Here is a 26,504-nt window from a genome sequence, read left to right as displayed (position 1 = left end):
GACTGCTTGGCTGTGACAACTGAGTACCAGAGCAAGTGTGCTTACAGAGTTGCTATTCAACCGCAACCGTACCTGCTAACCTTTAAGCAATCCCAAACCATAGAACTTCTCAGTTGGGATTCCGTGGCCACTGCACGCGCTGTGACTGTTAGTCGGGGATGGGACACAGAAGACGGAGGGAAGGGACCTCTGGGTCCAGCAGCCTGGGCCATGTCGAAAGTGGCTAGCTTATCTTACAAGAAAAGCCAGAAACTCTTACAGTCCTTGCGCGACCAACAATGGCACTCCCTGGGCACTGGGTTTGAGAGTGCCAATATCCTCTTCTCGCCCAAGTATCGCCTCAAAGACAAGGACCTGAGAAAGATCCACAAGGCTGCGCGTGTCGGGGATGCAGTCAGAGTGCAGCAGCTCCTGCTTGGGAAATGCGGTGTGAACGACAGAGACAAGAAGAAGAGGTGTCAGGGCCTAAGAGGGGAGGGGCTGTGGAGGAGGCGGGGTTTGTGCGCTAGAAAGTCTCCGGACATGACATGAAATATTTACTATTTATGTCTCAAATGGAAAATATATCTTCATTTTATAGGGAACTTTTTCAAGTCAAGGAAAACACTAAACTCTTAATTATTCATACTTACTTCTGCTGTGGAAAGTAGCCAGGGCCTTGCTGTAGTAGCAAAAACACTCTACTCCAAGCCCTAGATTTATAACTAAAATTGAGTAAAGTACAGGCTTGGGTATCACAATGCTATATAGATATAGAAAAGTATTTAGTGACCCTGGTAAGACAAGGGATTTTTATGTACTCTATCGTATTGAAATATCTTTAGGAAATAATGGAGTGTACATGCAATTTGTTTATCATCATTATTTAAAATGGCATGTGTTTAAAAATAACCAACAGAACACATTTTACACATAAACCTCAGCGCATCCATAGGATAGAGAAAGATGGAGCTTCGGCAACGGCATAGAAATGGGTCGAGGTTTGCACAGGTGGAAGATGTACTTTGGGTACGAAGTGAGAAGAACGTCAATTTGAAAGGCCACACATACACACAGATATCTGCTCCCATACCAGCCAAAGCAATGACAAGTTGTTCTAAAAATTATTTTCATGCATTTAAAATGTACATGCAAATTTCAGTTTTAATTTTTTAGATATAGTTCCAGTTCTCAGAGGAATCAGTTGTCTTTCTGTTGGCACATAGCTTGGCTTCATAAGCTAGAAAAGATACTCCTGTATTAATTCTGTATGTTGGCCTTTGCAGAGTCTTATCCTGGGGACTAGTGTGCAGTGTGCAGTTGGTTTTAAAGGAAGTTACCTGCACACTTGCTCTTTCCCACTTACCTTGAATTCTAGAATGAATGTGCATTAAAGTTGTAGTAAACACTTATCATTACAACAACCCCTGGAAGAATGGAAATAAGAACCCTTCTCAGGCAAGATTTCTCACTTCTTTTAGAGAGTGTGTCATATGCTTGAATTGGTGTTTCTGCTAACAATGTCTTTCAACACAAGGGGAATATATTTGTGGGCTTTTTGGAGACCACATTGCATGATATGCATGTTTGCTTTATATAGAGATTTATGGCATATTTGCAAACAACTCTGGGTTAATAATTCCACTTTAGTTGCATCCTTATGAAAACAAAGAATAACAACCAAAACCGATCACCACCACTACAACAGATCATAAAGATATCCCTAAAAAATCTTTATTCCCTCCTTTCATACATTCGCTCACTAAAAGCATCCTAAATGCCAAATAGGCAGAGGACATATTTCATCTCTCAGCACACTTCCGTCCTGAGAGCCTTTGAGTTTCCCTGCTGAGGCTAACAAAGTGGAATATGTAAAAGGGAAGTAACAGAACTCAGCTTAGCCTTTTCTCCTTCCTTCAAATTAAAACATTCTTTTACTGATCATTTGAAATTTGAGATCAACATTACTCATTAAATACTAGCCTAAGTCCTTGGGAATATATGACTTTCATACAATATATTTATCTGAATATTCAAAGGAGGAACTAGACCTCCTTTTTGAGGAGTTTTCTTGGCTTAAAGTTTCTGGAAAAATGGTTTTTGTTGTTATTCAGAACTCTTTGCCCATGGTATTTTTAAGAACTAAAACTTACATAATTGCCAAGCAGGTGGCTAGATCTTCTGTGGACCTAAGAAAAATACAATATTTCATCAAGTGTGGGGCACCATGGATTCCTTGATGACCTTTATTCTGTGTATTAAGAAACTGTCCAAATGCTACCAGACAAAAGCTACAATGTGTCATGAGTTCTAACTTGAACTCCAGCTCCAGAGATGTTCACTGTGAGGAAAGGGCACTCTAGACACAGTGAGTCAGTCCTTAAAGCATACAGGATGGGAGTGACGGGTTCCTGGAAACACTGTCCTTCTAAGTCGTCACAGTAGTGATAACTGCAACACCTGACAAACATCGAGCTTTGCTTGCGCTGGAAACTTTTTAAACCACTTCATATGGTTCTCATCCAAACATACGAGGGTCTTAGGAAACAGCCACTGCTTCAGTGCCCATTTTACTGATAGAAACATTGAGACCTGGAAAGAAAAAGACATAGTGAGTAAAAGAGCTTAAGGCAAGAATCAAACCCAAGTGGACACCTTTCTCCTTTCAAGTTATCCACTCTGGGCTGGGACAGAGCTCTGTGGGAGAGCGCCTGCCTAACATGTGTGGCCAGTTAGCTTCCTCTTGGTGTGATAAATACCATGACCAAAGGCAATTAGGGGAGGAGAGGGTTCATTCCATCTGATAACTCCAGGTCCCACTCCATCGCAGGGAGAAGTCAGGGCAGGAACCTGGAGGCAGGAACCGAAGCAGGGGACACTTTCCACAGCTTGCTCAGTCTGCTTTCTTATATCACCCAGGACCATCTGCCCAGGGGTGCCACCACCCACAGAGGATGGGCCCTCCCACATCAGTCATTAATTAGGGAAGTGCCCCCCACAGACTTGCCTACAGGCCAGTCTAATGGGGACATTTTCTGCATTGAGATTTCTCCTCCAGATAATGCTAGCTTATGCCAAATTAACAAAAACCTAACCTGTACAATGCTTAAAATACACCCATACATGAACATACACACACACACACACACCTTTTATCCAAATACATTGTACTTTCATTGGAATAAGGATCATTAACAATAAATATTATAACTTCTGTGGAAGAAAATTAAATATTTAAGTTTTTTTCTTTAAGATGAATAAAGTCTCATGTAGCCCAGGCTGGCCTCAAACTTGCTATGTAGTTAGTGAAGGATGCCTGAACTTCTGATCCTCCTGCTTTCACTTCTTCAGGGCTAGCCTGGAGTCATTCACCACCACACCAGTCTATGTGGCACTGTAGAACAGGGTGCTACCACCACATCTAGTCTATGTGGTACTATATGTCAAGGCACTAGGAAAACACTCTATAAATATTTGCTTTGAAGACAGAGGAGTTGCATGTGATTTAAAATCACCTGAGAGACCGAGTTTTTCAGGCCATGCTGTATAATTTCCTAGAAAGCCTTCCCTCCATTTTCACAGGACCGCCCTCCACATTGCCTGCGCTTACGGCCGCCCAAAAGTAGTGAAGGCCCTGATTGAGAAAAAGTGTGAGATGGATGCCGTTGACAGTGACAGATGCACAGGTCTGGTAAAGGTACGTAGCAGCTAAGGACCTCAGCATGAGATGGCCTTGATTAAAATACCTGCAATGGGAAGGAGTCTGTGTCCGTTTAAAAGAAGTAGACGGTGAATGTTTATCCGCAATTCTTTGAAGCTGTGATCTGTTTCTTGGTGCAACTCCAACAGGCTGTGCAATGTCAGGAAGAAGAATGTGCCACCATTCTGCTGGAGAACGGTGCCAACCCGAATATTGTGGATGCCCAGGGCAACAGCGCTCTCCACTATGCTGTCTATTATAAGAATACATCACTTGCTGCAAGACTGCTTGAACATGAAGTGAATATTGAAGAGAAGAATAAGGTAGAGACCACACATAAGAAAGGGGTCGATTGACCCACTATATCTGTAAAGTGTGTGGAGAAGCCTTGTCTGCAGACACACAGGCACCATCTTCCATCCTGAGAAGCTCAAGTGTACCTGGGATGACCTGTCCCCTTCTCAACAAGGTCCCCCGTCTATACCTTGACTAGCCTTGAACTCAATGTATAGACCAGGCTGGCCTCAAACTCAGTTTTATAATAGTTCCCAGAGGAATATTACTACTTTTCTGTGAGACTCAGCATTTCTAGAGGAGTAGATATTCTTTGGAAGGTAAATTTAGAATCCCTGTTCTGGAGATGATTGGCATAGCCCACTAACTTCACTACTGTGGTTTAGAATCTGAGGGCATTAACATCAAACAAGATGTGGGTTAACATGGTTTATGTGGGAGCAGGCACATGACTGCCTTGGTAGCCATCATAATCGAAACAAACACTCTTGGGGACAGAGAGTGTGGGCATTTGGAGAGGACTGGGGCTCCCATGGTACATGGGGTAGGAGGCACAGCGATTATATTCTCTGTGTCCTCATCATGTGTTCGTATTCAGAGAGCTTTTCTACAATTTTTTTCAACTCAGCTGACAAATATATGTTTTTTGTGAGTTAAATTCTTTTTGTCATTTTACAGAGTGGCTTCACGCCATTTTTATTGGCTGTCAGTGAAAACAAACTGAAGATGGCAAAATTTTTATCAACGAAGAATGCTAATGTGCATGCCACTGATAACCAGAAAAGGTATTATAATTTTTTAAACCTTAGTGGTGGTGTACAGTGGTAACAAGTATTCAGAAATATTGAATTAATACAAAATAGAACAAGTTATAATAATTGGGATTTAATGAGAACCCAACACAAATCATCAGTGCTATGCAGAAAAGGAATTATTCAGAACGGACAACACAAAGAACCATGTATATTAAAGCATATGCCCCTTACATATTTATTGATGTTTGTAAATTAGCAGCTGGAGATTCCATGAATTTTATTATATTTTGATAACATAAAGACTCAGCTCATTTTTTTGCCTCGATATTGATCTTTTTAATCTTTTCATAGCATTTTAACCTCTGCTTTTATACACTTTGCTTTGAAAGCTAGAGTAAGCAGAAAAAGGAGTTAAAATGGTTTTGTCTTTGGAACGACTCCTTCAGAGAACTGTCCTTGTATAGTCTGAAGAATATTTAACCATATTAACCCTAAACGACTATTAGTTCTTAGTTCCAGATGCTGTTCATTTTTCTTTGTTTTTCATTTTTAACATACCTGGAAGTTTTTATTTGGGATTGGCACTGGCGTGGGGAAGAAAATGAGCTGTGCTTGGATAAAGCTTTGATGAAGTCGAAGAGATCGCCTGAAAGCAAAGGAGATTGACTGCAGGGTCCCATAAAACTGGGTTATGTTCCTGGCTTCCCCATTGATCATGTGTGTGACTTTAGGAACACTACTTACCACTAGCCATGTTCCCCACTGTGAAGATCAGGGTCATCGATCCTAAAGTTGCTGATGGAAGGTTCTGTATATAGCATTTAGCTCTCTGCCTACCAAGTGACTGTGAGCATCTGCAGCTCAAATCACTGACTGTCACTATGGCAATTATTGCTGTACTAACTGTTGTTCCTTTGAGACAGGTCTCACTGTGTAGCCCAGGCTGGCCTCACTTTGTTGGCCAAGATTACCTTGAAATTGCAATGATCCTCCCACACCAGCCTCCTTAGTGCTGGAATGACAAGCTTGCCCCACCAATCACGGATGATATGCTTTGAGGCCGGCAGATAGTTTTTTCTTAGGTGCCCTTCCACGGCCTGGGAAGTATATATAATGCCTCTTAGCACATTACACATGAAGTGGAGGAAAGACTGTCTTTGGTGGTTTGCTTTGTTTCATTTGTTTATGAGGCAGTCTTGCTTTGTATGGCAGGCTTGCCAAGAACTTCTTATGCAGTCCAAACTGGACTCAACCTCACAATCCTGCCTCAGCCACCTAAGTACTGTGATCCCAGGCGTGCACCATCACACCTGATGAGAGTTCTTCATTTAAGTTTTACCAACCCCGGACACAGGCCCTTGGTATAGTTATTGCCCACCAAAGGGCTTTAAGTTAGCAGCATCTATGATGAGTTGACACGGGAGTGAGGTCTTAAAGTCTCAAGACCTCAAGATGCTTGGCTGTTATATGTTAATAGCCAATTCTACTTAGACAATAAATAGAAAAATATAGCAAACTGGTCCTTCATTTTGTTAAAGTAGTAAGAGTGGCGTATCGCTCTGCTTTTTCAGAACAGCCCTCATGCATGCTGTAAGTCATGACTCAACAGATATAGTCAGATTTATTCTTCAGCAAGGTGTAGACCTCTTTTGGAAAGATGCCTTTGGATTGACCGCAATCGATTATGCTGATGATTTTAAATATTATGAGTAAGTGCTTATATTAAATGCTAGTTGCTATTAAACGGAGGTTCAAAATAAATTACAATAGTGCATCTTACACCTCAGGGCAAGCTTCTTACTCAGTTCAGGTAGCTTTAGAGTGACAAGGAGTTAGTCTATATTCATTAGCAGGTACCAAGCAAAGGCCACCCTGGAGGTAGCAGTGAGTGACAGACTCATAATCTTGGGCCTTCATTGTTTTGTTTAGTTTTGTTTTGTTTTTGGTGGTACTAGGAATTGCAAGCTTACCAAGCTCTACATTGAACTTTACCACCAGCCTCTATCCTAGGACTCTTAAGATCTTTATTCTTGGAAATCCCAGCACTGTTCATCCCAAGTATTCCCCTATAGAACAGAGTAGAAATAGTGCCACATCTGTGATTCTATTGATCCTATTAGATATATTCTAATGACCTATTTAAGTCTAAAAATGTATAGTTTAGCATTAAAGTGCTTTTTCCACCAGAATCCATTTTCCACAACCACCTGCTTAAATGTCCCTGAAAGCTAGGGGTTTGCTCAAGACCAGTGTCAGATGGAGCGGGGAAAGGGGGGAAAGGGGGGCGGGCTTTGTTTCCCTTGAGTCTCTTGCTTCAGGGCTGCCATGAAAGCTGTCACTGAAGTCCAGGAAGACAGCTAGCTGCCAGTCTGGGGTCTTCTTACAGCACACACTTAGACGTAAAGGCTCGGGGTGCTTAACAGTTGAGGCTTTATGGGGCAATTCCATGAAAATTTTAACACACTGAACAAATGATTTTTACATCAGCATTAACTTTAATTATCATTTTTACAAAGCAATATGAAAATCCTTCTTGAATATAAAGAGAAAAGAGATGAGAAGTCTGAAAGAAGTCTGAATGAACTAGGTAAGAGTTACTCCAGGAGTGGCTACCCTAGATTTTAAAAACTAAGAGACTATTTTGATAAGAGCAGGTTTAAAAATGTCAATGCATAAAATGCCTATGTTCTTTGTTTCATTATTGGCAGTCTAGAATTTACATGTTTGTTTTTTGTTTTTTTGGTTTTGGGTTTTTTTTTGGTTTATTCTGGGTTTTGGAGCCTGTCCTGGAACTAGCTCTTGTAGACCAGGCTGGTCTTGAACTCAGAGAGACCCACCTGCCTCTGCCTCCCAAGTGCTGGGATTAAAGGCCTGTGCCACCACCGCCTGGCTCAGAATTCACATGTTTTTAAGAAATTGTTTATAGATGTTTCCATCCTGAATGAATATTGTCTGAAGAAAAGTCCATTTAGTTATTCTGGAAACTAAAAATCTGTGTATATATTTTTTTATTTTTTTCCTTCTATGTGTATTTTTATAAATAGAACACAATTTTCAAATTACCATGTTGCCTAGTTTCTTACTTAGCAGTAAGTAAGAAACTTTACTTTCCACTAAAGCAATTGGACTTATTATAAAAACATATCTTCTTTTTTAAAAAAAAAAATTCTTTTCCTTTTAACTTTTGAAACAACTAAATTGTAATTACTAGGTGAATATTATGAAATAATTGCTGGTGAAACATGATGTATATAATTAAAATTTTATTATCATTTATTTTCTTGCTAAAATGTGCAATATTAAGTCTTTCTTTCTGACTTCTCCATGGCCCAGTGGTGTGCTATTTAATCTCTGTGTTAGTAGAGTCACTCTGCTTTCCCTTGCTATTGACTTCCAGTTTCATTCCATTATGATTGGATAAGGGATATAAATATTTTAATCCTTTATATTTGTGCAACTTGCTTTATGGCCTAACGTGAGATATATTTCCAAGAATATTTCATTAGATGCTGAGAATAACATGTTTTTCATAACTGTTGCATGAATGGATGGAATATTTTGTGAGTGTCTTTAAGTACATTTGATCTATGACATAAATTAACACTGGGGTTGCTTTCCTGACTTTTGTCTTGTAGCCAACCTATTGATAATAGTGAGGTATTGAAGTTACCCATGGTATAATGTCATACTTATCTGTTCTTTACATTAATAATGGTTTATGAAATTGGATATATCAGTCTTTGGTGCATATACATTGACTATCATGTCTTCCTGGTATAGTAGTCCTCGTATTAATATATATGATCATTATCTCCCATGATTATTTAGAGCATGAAAACTATTTTGCCAAATACAAGTATGCCTACTTTTGCTTGGCATTATTTTCCGTTTACATAGAGTATTGTTTTCAATCCATTCAGCTCACTCTGTGTATCTGTTATTGCAGACTACAGTTAGATTCTGTGTTTTAACCAACCTGCTAGTCACCATCTCTTTACGGTCCAGTCAAAACTGTTTACATTTGTGGTTATTGCTGAGAAGTATTTGTTAATTTCTGTTTTAAAAAAAAATCTAATTGGCCCAGATTGTTTCTTTATTTCTTTTTCTCTTATTGATCACAGAGGCTTGCTGAATTTTGAGTTCAAGATGTTTGATTATTTTCTGGGTCTTATTTGGTTATTTCTCTGCTCATGAAATTTATTCTTCTTGGAAGGTCATGTTTGTAATTGTCTTCTTTCTCCTCTTACAGGATTCTTTTCGGTATTTTCTGCAAAGTTGATTTATTGTTCATGAGTTGTTGAAGTTTTCAAATGTATTGAAAGTCTCCAACTATTTTGAAAAATAACTTGGCAGTATAAAAATACTTAGTTGGGTGGTATTTACTGTAAGGGCTGGAATTATATCATTCCCTACTTGTCTGGATTTTAGGGTTTCTTCTGAGAGGTCTGGTGTTACTGGAATGAACTGACTTAGTAAGTGAGCTAAGACTTTTCTCTTGTAGCTTTTGATCTTGTTTCATTGTCCTGGATCCTTAATGCTTTAACTATAATATGATGAGGACAGTTTTTTTTTCTGGTCACATCTATTTGAATTTCTTAATGCTCCTTGTATTTTATGTCCATATCTCTCCATAGATTTAAGGAGTTTTCTGCTAAAACTTCATTAAGCAGTTTTCTACATCTTGGTTTTTGTCTCACTTCTTTCTACCCCACAGATTCTTAGGCTTGGTCTGTTGATCATATCCCAGTGTTTTTTAATATGGTGGTCATTCTCAATTATCTGTCTTTGTTGTTACCTGAATGTAATATTTTTAAGCTGTGTTTTATCACTGATACTATTGTTCTGCTTTATCTAATTATGCGTGATGTTTTCCTCTGTATTTTTTTTTTAATTTGGTTGATCAGACTTCATTTCTAACATTTCTGGGTTCTTTAGTTCCTTTAAAATGTCATTTTTATGCTGAGTTTTCATCCATGTTGTCAAATTTCTTATTCAGGACCTAGATTGGCCTCCTTACTTTAGTCATTTGCTTTTTTGAATCCTTCTTGACACTGTTGATTATTGCTGATTATTGTTTACCTATATGCCTTTGAATTCTTAGTTAGGCATTTTAGTCATTATAGTATCTTTGATTTGGGTTATTGAGGAATCATTGGAAATGTTGTATTGCCTTACTCAGGAGTTCCTCACCTTTCCCTGCCGAGATTTTAACTATTTCGCATAAGGTTTTCACCATGGCAACTACAAAGTCTTTGCCAGGGTCTTTGTGCCTGCTCTGTTTCCTGTCTTCTGACGTGCTGCAAAGTATAATTACCCATGGGCCGGGTATCTTTGTGATAGTGTTTCACCCTAAATGAACAGTTTTGATTGAACATTTGAAGCAGCTGTGCTGTGTCTTAATGAAATAGCTGCAGTCTTTAGGAGTGTCCCTATGTCCTTAGTTCAGAAAGATCACACTATGTGTGGACAGTGTTGGCGTATGGTAGAGATTCTGCTAATGAGACCACTGTTGGTCAGTGCCGGGATGGTATCATGGTCCCTGCACGTAGCAGTTTACTTTAAGGAACTGAAGTTTCACAGAGGTCAGTTTTCTTCCTCGCATTTGATAATTACAAAAGAGGAAGCAAGAGAGCATTTGTGCATTCATGGCCTACAAGTAGTATGGTTAGAGTACATTTTAGACTCAAGGAAATACGCCTAATAAAATATCAGAGTCTTACGCTTCTAATGTTCCCATTGTCCTCTTGAAGCCCATAAATGCGTTCTACTTTTGTCTTTAGCAGTGGAGGGAAGTGCTGAAGAGGACATTTCCAGAAGGTAGGATTTCACACATTTCTAAAGACTTGGTAACTGATTAGATAGCAGAGAAGACCGTGATGTTTTGAATGCTTTACCCTGGAAGGCCATACTGTTAGATTTTAAGATTGTTCTGGTCGTTACCAGAGCTTTGAAAAGTGTCTTTGTGGTTGTTGTGGGAGCCAGCCATGATAAGCTAAGTATGGACAGGTCACCCAAAGGAAATTCTTTTCTTCCAAAGATTATCACCTGCCAGAGTAGGACTCAGCCATTAATAAATTTAAATGGAGGCCTGAGTCTCAGTAGTTTACCCTGAAGCAATTACCTGGCTGCAGGAAAAACCACAAACTGAGATTACCCAGGCACCACTCAAGAACAGACCATCCAAAAGAAATGCCTAACATTCCAAAGGCTGTAAATAGGATCACCTGCCAGCACACACTCACCAGGACACCCCTAGACAAATGTCAACCAATCAGGGGTCCTGAACCTCAGAAATCCCTTACCCCCACCCTTATTACTATAAAAACCCAATTCTGACCTCAGGGCTCTCGGTTATTCCAATACATTGGACATGTGGAGAGACCGAGTTTGCAAACTTACGTAAGATAAAGGCTCTTTGCTTTTTACATGTGGGACTCAGTCTCCTTGTTGGCTTTTGAGGGGACTTTACCAATTTGGGCATAATAGTTGTAGTCTATTTTATACCAGTTAGGTGACTGTCATGTCATGCATAAAGGTTGAGTAATTGGCTCGTGATTTCCTAACTGACATACAGCTGACCCAGATTTGGCTGTAATCTGACTGGCTTCCCTGTGCTTTCTCTTGTCCCTGTGCATAGAATGATGGGGGTTGTATCATGCTGTATGTCCAGATCAGTTCAGTTCAAACTACAAAAATCAGTCATGAAGTGCCTGGTTTGGAATTTTCCTGAGCATCCCAGTCCCAGAAAGTGTCCCCATTTTTGACAAATGCAGTGGTACTAGGGCCTTTTTTTTTATTGGCTTGGTTTTTGGAATATCTTTATTTTTTCTTTGACAGTTCCATCTAAATATACAATGTGTTTTGACCACACTCACCTCCCTTCACCGTCTCTTATCCCTTTCCACGCCTGCTAAAGTCTCAGGACCTTGTTTTCAACCATGAAAAGCTTCACAGCAGTTCCCACTCAGCATTGGCCACGGATCCATTGGTTGTATGTAAGCAAGATCAGGAAAGTTTGGAGTGGGAGTATTTTAACAGACAAGAAAAAAAAATCTTAAGTACAGTGTTTAATTACTCATACTAAGCATGAGTTTAGTGGATTTTTTTATTTCTATACTTACTGTTTCCCCAGCATGGTTTTCCTTAGGCCACTGCCCATGCCTCGTTCCCTGGAGTGTTTCCTTCTGTTATGAAATGCCTTTTATCCCCTCAATGACTAATCTTTTCTTGATTATTTTTGTTTCGTTCAGCTCTTCTTTGAATTTCTTGTTGTGGAATATTACTTTAACTATGTAAAGATGTGTTACATTTCTTTATGTTGTAGAATATATTGTATATAGCTGTGTAATTGTATAAAGCTGTGTAATATTTGTTTATGCTGCATTTGCTTAATGATATAAAGATTGTTACATTTGTTTATGCTGAGTTTGTAGCTGCCATGTGGGTGCTGGGAATTGAACCCGGATCCTCCGGAAGAACAGGGAAGAACTGAGGAGATGGCTCTTAACCACTGAGCCATCTCCCCAGCCCTGCCGAGTTTGTTTAATAATGTAAGGTTGTGTTTCTTTGCCTGCCTAATGCACCTGGCTAGTCTAATAAAAAGCCGAACAGCCAATAGCTAGGCAGTAGAGGGGTAGGTGGGGCTGGAAGGCAGAGAGAATAAGGGGGAGAAATGCACAAGAGAGAACAAGGGAGAAAGAAAGGGAGATGCCCGGGGCCAGCCAGTCAGGTAGCTGTCAGACAGACAGACAGACATGGAGTAGGGCATACAGAATGAAAGAAAGGTAAAAAGGCCCTGAGGCAAAATGTAGATGAAGAAAAACAGATTAAGTTATAAGAGCTAGTGGTGGACGCAGATGCGGAGACCCACAGCTAAGCACTGGGCCGAGCTCCCAGAGACCAGTGTAAGAGAGGGAGGAGCAGTAATTGAGCAAAGGGGCCAAGACCATGATGGGGACACCCACAGAGACAGCTGACCTGAGCTAGTGAGAGCTCACTGACTGGACTGATAGCAGGGCACCTGTACAGGACCGAACTAGGCCCTCTGAATGTGGGTGAGAGTTGTGTGGCTTGGGCAGGCTGTGGGGCCACTGGCAGTGAGGCCAGAATTTATCCCTTGTGCTTGATGTGGCTTTCTGGAGCCCATTCTCTATGGAGGAATGAATACCTTGCTCAGCCTAGACATAGGCCTTGGTCCTGCCTCAAGTGATGTGCTAGACTTTGTTGACTCCCCCATGAGAGGCCTTACCCTCTGTGAAGAGTGGATGGGGAGTGAGGTGGAGGGAAAGTGGAGGGAGTGGGAACTGGGATAGGTATGTAAAATGAGAAAAGATCGTTTTATAAAAATAATTAAAATTTAAAAAAAAAGAGCTAGTGGTACTAGCATAAGGTAAGACCAAACATTCATAACTAATAATAAGTCTATGTGTCATGATTTGGGAATTTGTTGGCAGTCCAAAAAAAAAGCCTGCTACACTTTCTAATCTTTTATTTTTCATTTTTGCCAGTTACATATTCCTACTTGTCTGTAGATAGAAGCAAAAGCCCATAGAATTTAAGTATTTTAAATAAACTTATAATCAAAATATGCTCTGGCACGTCAACCTGTTTTTCATTACTTATTTATCTGTTTATTTATTTATTGGGGAAAGTGCCTGCACATGCCATGATATCCAAGTGGAGGCCAGAGGGCAACTTCTTCCCTTTCTTTCCTTCCACCGTGTGAATTTCAGAATCAAACTCACATTTGTCAGGCTTGGCAGCAGGCATCTTGCCAGCCCCTTGACCTGTTTTTATACCTTACCCAAAATATTGTTTTGATAGATAACCTGAAACTTACAAATAAGGAAGTGACTTGTCTGTACCTGGTAAGTGTCAGGAAGGAGATTTGAACTTGAGTCCTAGCGTCTAAAGCCCGTCTTCTTCCTTATTTGTCATTCTGTAAGTGTCTCGATAATGGAGGAGGAGAGCGGGTACACTGAGTTCAAACGAAGACTAGCCAGCATCCAGAGTGTCTCTCTGCTTCCCAGTTCATCATCTGACCCAAAAGTAAGGTACCCTAAAAGTAATTCCCCACAAGACACAGTAGTGCATGCCTGTAATGCCACCACCCAGGAGGCTGAGGCAGAAGGATTGCCATGAGTTTGTGGTCAGTCTGGGCTATACAGGGAAAAATAAGCCACCCAACCTATGTAGCAAGACCCTCTCTCAAAACATGAAAGAATCATTTTATATTTTCTTCATGAATCGTTTCCTCTGGTGTGCACAATGATAAATTTTTCAAAGAGTAAATCTGTAAACATAGAAAATATCCATTCCTATCCTGTCTTCCCACATTATGTTCATGTATGTTACACATCTGGAAGAGTGGTTTTTACCCACCTATGTATAGAATAGCCATTACAGGAAAAGGGAAATTTATATTCTAGCCCACAAAAAAAGGTCTCCTGCGGTTGGCCAGGATTCTGTCTGAGCTATCCCTACCATCCCCAGTAACTATATTATAGTTTAAGCACACCGTTTTCATAGCCTGTTTCTCCTCATTTCCATGCCTTGTCTTGTGTTCACTCTGTCTTGGTTCAGAAAACGCCCTACACACCTGCCTTTACCTCCTCTGACCTTGATAAAAAAAAAAAAAAAAACACCCTGTGTTTATAGCATTTCCTGGACTTCAAAGTAACAACTTTATCCTTAGCAATAATCATTTCCAAAGCAAAAATTACAGATAATTCATTTCTGTTCACATTTGGTAATTTCTGCTTAAATGGGGAAGCACAGTGTGTCTTCTCCATCCAGCTTGATGCAGGATTGCTGCCTATCGTTTGACGGCACAGTAAACACTGTGGTCTCGGTAGTTGCATTTTTGGTGAGTGAGTAGGTGAATTAATGTATTTTCTGAAGTCTTCTTTTTTCTTCTTTTTAATAGGAAGGACCAACAGAGCCAGAAAGTGGAAAAAATGAAAAAGGTGATGTTTCAGGAAAAAGAAATCGCAATTTGCTTTGTGTTGAAAGAGGGTATCAAAGCATTAAAAATGATGCTGTCGGGTGTCTGTGAAAATCTGCTAAGCTACAGTGAAAATTTTAAGACAATCAAAGGTGGAATTAATTATGCTCCTAATTTCAGGAATTAAGAGATTGAGATTAGAGGAACAGGAGTTCAAGGACCTCCTGAAGCACATTGTAGGGGGCTAACCTCAACAGGACACTAAAAGATAGAAAGGGAGGGAAGGAGGGGAGAAGGAAGGAAGAATGGAAGGAAGGAAGGAAGGAAGGAAGGAAGGAAGGAAGGAAGGAAGGAAGGAAGGAATTAAATATAAATTATATAGCTCCAACCATAATCTCCATTTCTTTACAATGTTTTACCCCTTTGTGATGTTCATTGCTCACTGAAATTTGGCTTTTCACTTTAGAACCTATTGGTTCCTGTTATCTATGATTCTTTTACAAAATTGCATACGGGTAATTTCCAAACTGCCCCAAAAACCTTGTGGAAGAATCTGTCACTGCCTCAGGATAACCAGTGATTCCCTGGATAATTATGGCAAGTTTAGGCAATTCAATCTTTTTTTCTCTGGGAGCTGGAGAAGTGGCTCGGTGGCTAAGAGCACTTTCTGCTCTTGCAGAGGGCCAGGTTTCAATTCCCAGCATCCATACGGAGTCTCACAACCACTCCAGTTCCAGGGGACCTGGCACCCTTTGAGGTTACCAGGAATGCACACAGTCCACTCATATGCAGTCAAAATACCCACATACATAAAATATATAAATATATATATTAAATATGTTTAAAAGTATATATATATATTAACTAAATAAACAAAATTCTCTATTCTCCCAATGTCCTTGTTTATCGTGCTCTATTTTGTAATGTCTCATTCCCTGTGGGACAGTCCTAGGGAGTGACCTCTCCTTACACGTGTGCATTTGTCAGCAGAGCCGGCTGGAGGGGCGACATCAGTGCACGACCTGAGGAGGCTCGATGGCGGAGGAGATGACCAGCTCCAGGTCTGCATTAGCTTCTAGCTATATTCCTCACTTAATTCTGTACCTTTCGCACGGGACAAATAAAATTACTCTTTATATAGAATATTATAATTATTATCAAAATTTTACATCCAGCATTTATTTTTCGTTGCTCTAGCTATAAAACTTAAGCTCGCCTTAGAATCTATAGTCACTTCTAGCAGCTGCCATTGGAATTGGAAGAAGCTTTCTCTGAATCTTTCCTGTTGTTCTGTCTGTGTAACGAGCTCACACAATGAAGGTGAGATGAACTCTGAGCTGTGTCGTTGCATAGTTGGAGCTGAGAGTAGTTGTGTGTCATGGCCACTGGTTAGATTCCTATAGGAGACATGACTCTAGACCTTGTGTTTGTGGTTTTGTGTTAGCATACCCTAGTGCCCTGTTTACAGAAGTAATCCCTAATTGTGGATTCTGATCATCTTCCGGAGCTGTTTAAGTCAACATTATTATATATTAACTCATTTAAATACAGTATAAATGTATTAATTTAAATACATTTCCTTACATGTTGGCTTTGGCAGATGTAAAATGAATGATAAATATTTTTGAAAATTGGGAGCAGAACAGTGACAAATATATTTATGAGAAAACCTAGATGAATTTCCTTCTTTTTAATAACCACAACCATGAGGACATTCAATATTTCTGTAATAAAATGATGATGATGATAATGACATGAGAATGATGTCATTGTCTTCATTGTCATCTGGGTTTTGAACCTAAAATTTAACCCGTGTTTCCTGCTTTTCAGTAAAGTTCTAGCGCCAGTATTCATAGTTCTTCAATATTTACATGTAAATTTTCTGGGTTTTCTTAAGAAGTTGAGAATCCTGTTGACTCAGATTCCTCCTCTTTCCTTTCTCCTCTTGTGAAACAAGGCTGTCTATGTAGCTCACCTTACCGGTCATGACTGAATAGATTTGTTCAACTAGGAAATGTAGCTTTACTTTTAAATACCAGGTCCTACCTGAAATGTTTGGCTGCCTTACCATGTGTGGGAATAGGAAACCGGTATTGTTGGTGTGGTGCTTGTGTGGGGAACTGGAAAATCATTTTTCTCGTGTTGTAGTGATCCTTGACGGTGCCTCATTCTATGATCACATAAATATCTCCTCTTCGTCACATGTCTCTACTTGTGACATCCAGGAGTTGCAGCAGGAGGTTCACCAGTCCAAAGCCAGCCTGAGCTACATAGCAAGATCCTGTTTCACAACAGCAAGCTTTTGGGGATGGAGTCAGGCTCAGAGCACTGGCCTGCATGTGTAAAGCCTAGGTTTGTCCCTTGCCCCTGGAAAGATGCCTTCTGCCCAACGGAAACGCCATGAGCCCTTGTGTTGTTGACCAGGGAGACCTGAAAACTCTCAGTTCAAGTGTTCTCTGAATGCTGAGTGCTTGGACAATGTGTACTTGGCATAAGCCTCACTTATAATTGAAATTGAAACTTTTGGAAATATAGTTGAACTAAGGAATCTTCCTGCAGCATACAGAATTTTTGGTTTACAATAATATATTTTATCTGAAGTACTAATACAAATTGGAATAAAGTTCTAAATAAGTAATATCATGTGTGGTGACACACGACTGTGTATGCACTTTCACAGTTGGCATCTGCCACAGATATCAGGATTCCCTAATTATACTCTTTCTCTTTTTGGTGTCAGAATTTCAGCATTCTTGGTTGGTTTCTATCATTCATTTACAGTGTCTTGGTCAGTGTTCTGTTGCTGTGAAAAGCACAATGACCGTGGCAATTCTTATAAAGGAAAGCACTTAACTGGGGCTGGCTTACAGTTTCAGAGATTTAGTCCATTATCTCCATTATCATGACAGGGAGCATGGTGGCATGCAGGCAGGCACAGTTCAGGGAGAGACAGCTTAAAGTGTAAGATTCAGATCTGCAGGCAGCAGGCAGAGAGAGACACTGGGCCTGGCTTGAGTATTTGAAAGTCTACCCCCAGTGACACACTTACTCCAGCAAGGCCACACTACCTAATCTCTATCAAGTAGCTACATGCCCTAAATGATCAAGCATTCAAATCTATGAGCCTTTGGGATCTATTCCTGTTCAAGCCACCACAGCATTTAACTATATATGGTAAATAACTCTTTTCCTGAAATCCATGATGCTTTCTCTGAGTAAGACTTCAGTTCCTACACTTTACAGATTTATTCTAATTTATCTTCTAAGTGTCTGGTTGCCTTGATTTAAGAAGTTACAAGTAGAGATATTGACCCTGAGCTTCCTGACTCCCCTCAGATTCTTCATTGAGGCATTCTCTGTTTTGTTTCCCCACCCCACACAAGTAGAGTAGAAAACTGAAGCAGGGGAAACACTAGACTCCCTTCTCCCTGACATCACCTACCTTCTTACTCACAGGCAACTTCATTTCGTACTGGATGACAACTCCATGTCTTACCAAGGGAATATGCTTTCAAGCCAATGACAAAAAATACCCTACCCCTTCTTTATATAGACACACTGATGGAGGAGGGTCATCTGTCTTATCTGTTGCTTTCATTGGTTAATTAATAAAGAAACTGCTTGGCCTTTGATAGGCCAGCCCTTAGGTGGGTGGAGTAGACAGAACAGAATTCTGGGAAAAAGAAAGACAAGTCAGGCAGACGCCATAGCTCTCCTCGCCAAGATGGACGCAGATTAGGATCCTTCCTGGTGGGCCACCACCTCGTGGTGCTACACAGATTGTTGGAGGTGGGTTAATCCAGATGTGAGAGCCAATAAGAGGCCAAGCAGTGTTTAAAAGAATACAATTTGTGTGTTGTTATTTCAGATGTAAAGCTAGCCGTGCGAGAGCCGGGCCGCAGCCTGCTCTTCCTACTACACACACCTTGATGTGTGTCTACAAAACTGCAAAGATGAACTCTCTGGTGTATATTTATGACGGTGGGACTTAGATCCCATTCACAGGAATGCAAAAATTTTCAGTGTAGCCTGAAAATGCCTTTTATAAGGTGTGGCTTCAATTCTCTGTCTGAGCTGCCCATCTCACTCCAGTAACCATGTTCTGGTTCAAACACACCATTCCACAGCCCCTGCTGGCCGAGTTTCCGTGCCTCGTCCCTCTGCTCATGCTCCCATGGTCCGGAATGGCTTTCATACTTCCCTTTGCTTTCTCTGCTTCCACATATCACCCTGTGTTTGTATCATTTCCTGGGCTTCAGAGGTAGGACTGGCTTTTCTTTCTTTTTAATCTTTTAAATGATTTATTTATTTTTATTTCATGTGCATTAGTGTACCACCAAAGTGTAATGTCTCTGTAAAGGTGTCAGACCCTTTGGAACTGGAGCTGCAGATAGTTTTGAGCTGCTACATAGGTTCTGGGAGTTGAACCTGGGTCCTCTGGAAGAGTAGTGTGTGCTCCTAATGACTGAGCCATCTCTCCAGCCCAAACTGACTTTTCTATATGTCCCTCACTATAATCATTTCAGCTGTAGGAAAAATGAATGATTCACTTCTGTTCTCAATTGTTAAACATAACTCAACTCAAGCTTGGATGGGAAAAATCATCTTCTGCTTCCAGTTTGAGTAATGGTCGTGGCTTGGTAAACACAGAAATTACTTGTTATAGTGGGTGGGTAGGTGAGTAAATAAATATTTTCATAGTTGTGTGTTCCCTTTTCTCATCTTTGATAGGAAGGATTGGCTGAACCAGGAACTGGAAGAAAAGAACAAGGTAATGTTTCAGGAACCACACACTAATTAGCCACACCCAGTTATCACACTCTGCCTTGTGTTAAAAGGGGGCAGCAAAGCCATCAAAATAAAGCCAGCAAAAATCTAGAAAAGTCTGCTAAGCTAGAATGCAGTTATGACAGTCCCGGGCACAGGGTGGAACACTTTTGTAGAATCCGAAATTAAAAGGCTGAAGTAGGAGAACAGTGAGCTCCAGGGTGGCCTGGAGTACATAGAGATCAAGTCTCACAGCAACAAAGACAAACAACAAACAAACGAATGCAAAATAAAGACTAAGTGTGTAGACTCAAGCATGATGCCTGTGTCCCTCCAGCATGCTTCACTCTGTTACTCTCTTTGCAATTTCCAGTGCTTTCATTGGGGCTCTTTTCTGGAAAGCCTATTCTTAGTCATGCTGACTCTTCCCCTTGGCTGCTTCTAGTCCGCCATCTTGCCTGTGGAAGAATCTTCTTGATGCTGAACACAATCTAATGTGTCCCCAAGAAGATGAAGCGTTTGAACAATTAGAAATATTTTTATTTAAATATATTTATATATTTAGCTAAAATTGATATTGAATTAAAATTTCCCACTTGCAAAGAGAAAATGAAAATGGTCCTTGTTTATCATGCTCTATTTTGTAATGTCTCATTTCCCTATGGGACAGTTCTAGGGAGTGGCCTCTCATTACACATGTGCATTTGTCAGCAGAGCCGGCTGGAGGGGTGACATCAGTGCACGACCCGAGGAGGCTCGATGGCGGAGGAGATGACCAGCTCCAGGTCTGCATTCGCTTCTCATTATATTTCTCACTAATTAATGCTGTTTCTTTCCATTTTTTAGGTTAGCGTAGATCAAAAGAAAATACTTTACCTAATAATCATTATGCCATAATTTCCTATCTAGTATTTATTTTTCATAACTATTAATATATTCTCTCACAGTTTCACACATGTATATAACACATTCAGGTCACACTTACTCCACCCTGTTGCGGGAGGTCCTTCCACTCCTCCAGCCAATAGCTGCTGAGATACCAGCCCATTGGAGCATGGTCTCTCTCCCTTTAAAAACGTGGCCACTAAAAAAAAAAAAAAAAAAAAAAAAAAAAAAAAAAAAAAAAAAAAAAAAAACGTGGCCACTTCCCTCCTCGTTCTCTCTTACTTCCTACTCCTCTTCCAGCAACTAGACTCCCTTCCTGATTGCGCAGAGGGCTGTTGTCTGTGATGGTGATCTGTAAGTTTTTTCCCTTTTAAATAAATAACCATTTTATTAATCATAATTCCAAACTGGTGTTTGTGACTTACACCTTCTCCTTCATCTGGCGCCCAACATTTAGTTTTAGGACCCCTCCTTCCCCTGTTCGGCTGCTGCCGCCAGTTCTGCTGCAGCCTGTGCCTTGTGTGTGGAGCCAGCAGTTTAACATAAATCATCACGCAGTGGCTTTTCTTGCTGCAGTTCTTTATATTTTCCCTTTAGAAACCTCAGATTGACTTCAAGTCCCCACGCAGCCTATCGTTTGCCTCCCCACGTGGATCTAAACTCCACAGGCCCATGTAGTCTCTGCCCGCGTGGTTTGCTCTTTTCTGAGTCATTTTTAAATCTCCCTTGCAAGTGCGGCACTTGAGTGGCGGGAACCAGAGCACGCGGTTGCCGGTTGCCGAAAGCTGCAACCCCTTGGGACAATTCTGTCACGTGGAGGCATACACAGCTTCCAGGTTACTCTTCTCTACCCCTGGATTCTGGGTTTATGGTTCCATGTACGGAATTGATTTAATTACATTTACTTTGTTGAGCAACTTGCATTTCCCAGTTTTTAACAAATACTAGGCGGACACTGAAACAGGACCCCGTTTTCGTCACAACTTGGCAACAGCGCCACTTGCTGGATAATAGGTAATATGGCAGTTTTCATTTCCAACACGAATTTTACTGTTTTGGTTACCAATACAATGGGTTATATCATGCAAGGTTTATATGACTATGGGGATAACTTAATTTACTGGTTACTAGGTTTCAGTATTCTTTTGCATATTCTATCATTTAGGAAGAATATGGCACTCCTAAGAACCATACAATCTTTACTAGAAACTCATGCAGGTCAGGAGATTCAGGATTCAAAAGCTTTGGAATCACAGGTGAAGAATGGGGACCCAAAAATTGATACCTCAGTGAAATCACTAGAAACACATGTAAGTCAGGAGATTCAGATTTAAGAGAGACAATGAAAAAAGACTTGAAATGATTGAAGAAATTATTGGAGCTGGTGAACAGAGTAAGAAGGCACAAGGACAGGATACAATGCCACCACCAGCTATTAGAACTGGCTTACCCAGGGTTTTAGCGACATACCCTATACTTAATTCTGACAAAGCGTCAACTTCTAAAGGCTCAAAGGGAGTCACAGAAGCTAGATGGACGCCAATAGCAATGAATGATCTGAAAGAAATTAAGCAAGCTATTGTTAATTTTGGCTTGCACTCTGCATATGTAAAGAAAATGATAAGAACTTGGGCTTCTAATGCTAGAGCTACCCCCCATGATTTCCATCAATTAGTATCTGCAGTTTTAGATAATGGACCTTCCTTGATGTTTGGAATTTATTTCAGAGAAGAATCCAAACATATGGAACAGCAAGGAAGAGCAAAAGGTGTGAAGGTTTCCCAAGATCAAATTCTTGGTGCAGGAGAATATGCTGATCCACAGGTCCAAGCTCTTTATGATGATGAAGTACTGTGTCTATGTCACCAAGCAGCTTTAAATGCTTGGAATAGGATACAAGATCCAGCAAAAAGGGTTGAATCATACACCAGAATTAGGCAGGGACAGAGAGAACCCTTTATTGACTTTTTGCAAATATTAATTGAGGCTCTGGACATAGGGGTAACAGACCCAGAAGCTAGACGAATATTTCTTGAATCTCTAGCTTTTGAGAATGCAAACATAGAATGCAAAAAGATAATTGGACCTTTAAAGTTTAGATCAGCATCTATGGGTGAATGGATTCAGCATACAATGAATGTTGAGACGTTTAGCTATAATGATGAATCTTAGGTAGGAGAAGCGATTTCCAAAGCAATGAGGAGACATCAAACTGCCAGGTGTCTTAATTGTGGTAAATTAGGACATCTGAAAAGGGATTGCAGACAAAGAATTTCTAGGAATAATATCTCTTCTGGGAATGACAAAAATAGGAGACCTCAGCCTTCGGGTATATGTAGGAGATGCGGTAAAGGCTGACATTGGTCCAACGAATGCAGGTCAACAACAGACAGACAGGGCAACCTGATATCATTGGGAAACTCCTTGAGGGGCCTCTCACAGGCCCCCAAGCCAACAGTGGCCCAGTCATTCCCAGTCACAGTGGAGAACGTGCCTCACCAAGAAAATTAAAAGCTCCAATTTCTGCTGTAAAAAGTAATACTGGTCTAAATGATGAATTACACATGGAGGATGAGTCAAAAAACCCAGTAGGACAGGGTAAACATATATTTTGGCAGACTTCTATTAACGATCAAAGACCAAAGCTAAGAGTCTGTATAAATGGCACTTTTATTGAAGGCTTATTAGACACAGGTGCGATGTAAGTATCATTACTCCAGAATCTTGGCATCCGAATTGGCCTCTTCAAGAGGTAGATGTTCAGTTCCTGGGAACTGGAACCCTATCTCGTGTAAAACAAAGCACAAGATGGGTTGAATGCATAGGTCCTGAAGGGCAAATAAGAAGACTAAGGTCATATATAGCCAATATTGCAATAAATTTATGGGGCTGTGACCTACTACAGCAATGGAATACCCAGATTAACATTCCTGTAGTCCCAGGAACTCATAATTCTGGGAAGGATATGATGAGGTATTATGGAAAAAGGTCATCAGCCATTCAGGCTGTACAAGAACATACAGCAAATACCAAACCTTTAGAGGTACCAACAGCCCTACCTTTAAAATGGCTAACTGAGAAGCCAATATGGATCAAATAGTGGCCTCTAGCTGAAGATAAATTACAGGCATTGGAACAGCTGGTGCAAGAGCAACTAGATGCTCACCATATTGAAGAATCAACCAGCCCTTGGAATTCTCCTGTGTTTGTTGTAAAAAAGAAATCTGGTAAATGGAGAATGGTGATAGATTTAAGAGCTGTCAACAAGGTAATTCAACCTATGGGCCCACTACAATCTGGAATTCCTTTGCCTTCTCTATTACCAAAAGGATGGCCTCTTATAGTTATTGATTTGAAAAATTGTTTTTTCACTATACCATTACAAGAAAAGGATAGAGAAAAATTTGCCTTCACAGTGCCTACTTATAATAATTCTCAGCCTAATAGGAGATATCAATGGACTGTCCTCCCACAGGTATGCTCAATAGTCCTACATTGTGCCAATATTTTGTAAGTAAGCCATAGGAAATAATTCGTAAACAATTCCCCAAGTCCATAATTTATCATTACATGGATGACATCTTGTTATCTGATTCAAATAAAGATACTTTAGAAAGGATGTTTGAAGAAGTAAAGAAAGTCTTGCCTAGGTGGGGATTACAAATTGCCCCTGAAAAGATTCAAAGAGAAAATTCTATTAATTACCTAGGTTACAGAATAGGGTTAGAGAAAATTAAAACGCAAAAGGCACAAATTAGGAGAGACCGATTAAAGACTCGTAATGACTTCCAAAGATTGTTAGGAGACATTTCCAGCCTACGACCAGCTGTTGGGATAACACCTGATCTAATAGTTCATTTAAACAAAACCTTAGATGGTGATAAAGATTTGAATAGTCCAAGAAAACTGACAGCTGAAGCAGAAAAGGAACTGACAATGATTGAGGAAAAATTACAGGAGGCACATGTGGATAGGGTGAACCCAAATCTTAGCTGCATCCTAGTCATATTGCCTTCCAGAATTTCTCCTACAGGGATTCTAATGCAGAGGGAAGATATTATTTTGGAGTGGATATTTATACCTAATAAACCAAGTAAAAAATTAAAAACTTATGTGGAAAAAGTCTCTGAATTAATTATAAAAGGTAAGCTGAGACTTCATCAACTAGCAGGTATAGACCCAGCAGAAAGTATAGTGCCTTTTACTACTGAAGAAATAAAAAAGTTATGGAAAGACAATGAACCATGGCAAAGAGCTTGTGCTAATTTTTTGGGAGAAATTAATAGCAACTATCCCAAAAGTGGTAGACTTAACCTCATAAAGAGAACTTCTTGGATTCTTCCTAGAATTGTACGTGATGCTCCAATAACTGGAGCCCGTACGTTCTATACTGATGCAAATAAATCAGGGAAAGCAGGTTATAAGTCAGATGAATTGAGTAAGGTGGAACAAAGCCCTTATAATTCTGACCAGAAAGCAGAATTATATGCCATTCTTATGGTGCTAAGGGATTTTAAAGAACCTCTTAATATAGTTACAGATTCACAATATGCAGAAAGAGTTATCTTGCATATTGAAACCACTGAATTTATACCAGATGACACAGAGTTGACTTCATTGTTTATCCAGGTACAAGACATAATCAGGAACAGGCTTTGTCCAATGTACATAACACACATCCGGTCCCATACAGGTCTGTCTGGTCCTCTAGTACAAGGCAAGGCTCTGAGATTGATCAATTATTGATTGCAAGCGTGTTGCAGGCCTCAGAATTTCATAAGAAGCATCATGTCAATAGTAAAGGCCTAAGGAAAGAATTTTCCATTACATGGCAACAGGCTAAGGACATTATAAAGAGATGTCCTACTTGTTCTTTCTATACTCAAACACCATTGCCTTCAGGGAGTAACCCAAAGGGTACTAAAAGAAATGAAATCTGGCAGATGGATGTGTTCCACTTTATGTAATTTGGTAAATTAAAATATGTACACCACACCATAGACACGTATTCAGGTTTTCAACGGGCTACTGCCCTGAGCTCAGAAAAGGCTGATTCAGTAATCACACATTTATTGGAAGTTATGGCCATCATGGGTATACCTGCACAAATAAAGACAGATAACAGTCCAGCATATGTATCTAAGAAAATGAAATGCTTTTTTGATTATTATAATATAAAACATATTACAGGTATACCAAATAATACTACAGGTCAGGCAGTTATAGAAAGATCAAATCATACTATAAAGGACATGCTGAACAAACAGAAAGGGACCGAAAATACCCCCAGAAATAGATTACATAATGCTTTATTAACCTTGAATTTTCTTAACGCTAATGAGAAAGGAACAACAGCAGCAGAAAGACATTGGATAATGGAAAAGTCTGCTGAACTAAATCAACCGATTTATTTCAAAGATGTGCTGACCTCTCAATGGAAGCCAGGAGATGTGCTATGTTGAGGAAGGGGTTTTGCTCTTGTTTCCACAGGAGAAGAAAAATTGTGGATACCATCAAAATTAATAAAGGTTAGATTTGAAGATGAGAAACCTCTTGGAAAGGAGAAATGACAACTCATCCACAATGATTATATTCATACAGGTGGTAAGAAAAACATGTAGAATGGAGGCAGGGTTCTGTTCTTATCTCCACAGGAAAACACTCATCTTTGAAAAATTCAAGGGACCCTGGATGTTTGGATACTGACAGATGGAAAAATACCTGCCCAATAGGAACTATCAAGAAAACTGAATAGGTTGTGTAAATAAAATATACTAAACCATATTTCTAAATTTATAGAGCTGGTTTTGAAGTTGGACTCTGGCTCAGTCCCTCTCCAATTCGAAGCATGTTGGTAAGAGAAAAACCCAGAGTTTCTGGAGTTTCTGTCTCATGTCAAGAGCCATGATATGGGAGAAATATGAGTTTAGAAAACATCTTTGCTTTTCTTCATATCTATCATACTTTTCATTAAATATATCTATCATGCCTTTCATTGAATATATATATATATGTCTATATATGTCTATATGATTAATGTTTAAGTTTTTCACAATGAACAATGAGTTTTTCCTGAAGTGACAATTGAAGTTTCCAGGAAGAAGATGGGGCCCCACAACAACTCCACCTGGTTGATATGACATCATGATACTGATAGCGCTACTACAAGACCTGTTTTGGG

General features: G+C 40.0%; 1 protein-coding gene across 1 annotated transcript in view; it reads left to right on the top strand.

Annotated features, from left to right (window-relative positions):
- The first annotated feature begins 210 nt into the window (after positions 1 to 210).
- Positions 211 to 26,504, top strand: part of LOC130879911 (ankyrin repeat domain-containing protein 26-like) — a 90,273-nt gene continuing 63,979 nt past the window's right edge. The window contains exons 1-10 of the mRNA XM_057778735.1: positions 211 to 455; positions 3,562 to 3,676; positions 3,829 to 4,002; positions 4,652 to 4,758; positions 6,300 to 6,437; positions 7,245 to 7,315; positions 10,512 to 10,545; positions 14,654 to 14,693; positions 19,403 to 19,442; positions 20,153 to 20,223. Coding sequence (XP_057634718.1) covers positions 211 to 455; positions 3,562 to 3,676; positions 3,829 to 4,002; positions 4,652 to 4,758; positions 6,300 to 6,437; positions 7,245 to 7,315; positions 10,512 to 10,545; positions 14,654 to 14,693; positions 19,403 to 19,442; positions 20,153 to 20,223 — 1,035 coding nt within the window. The remainder of the gene's footprint in view (positions 456 to 3,561; positions 3,677 to 3,828; positions 4,003 to 4,651; positions 4,759 to 6,299; positions 6,438 to 7,244; positions 7,316 to 10,511; positions 10,546 to 14,653; positions 14,694 to 19,402; positions 19,443 to 20,152; positions 20,224 to 26,504) is intronic.

Source organism: Chionomys nivalis, chromosome 8 (genome assembly GCF_950005125.1).
Source record: "Chionomys nivalis chromosome 8, mChiNiv1.1, whole genome shotgun sequence".
NCBI lineage: Eukaryota > Metazoa > Chordata > Mammalia > Rodentia > Cricetidae > Chionomys > Chionomys nivalis.
Note: the sequence above shows the minus strand (reverse complement) of the source record. Positions and strands in the feature narration are given on the sequence as shown.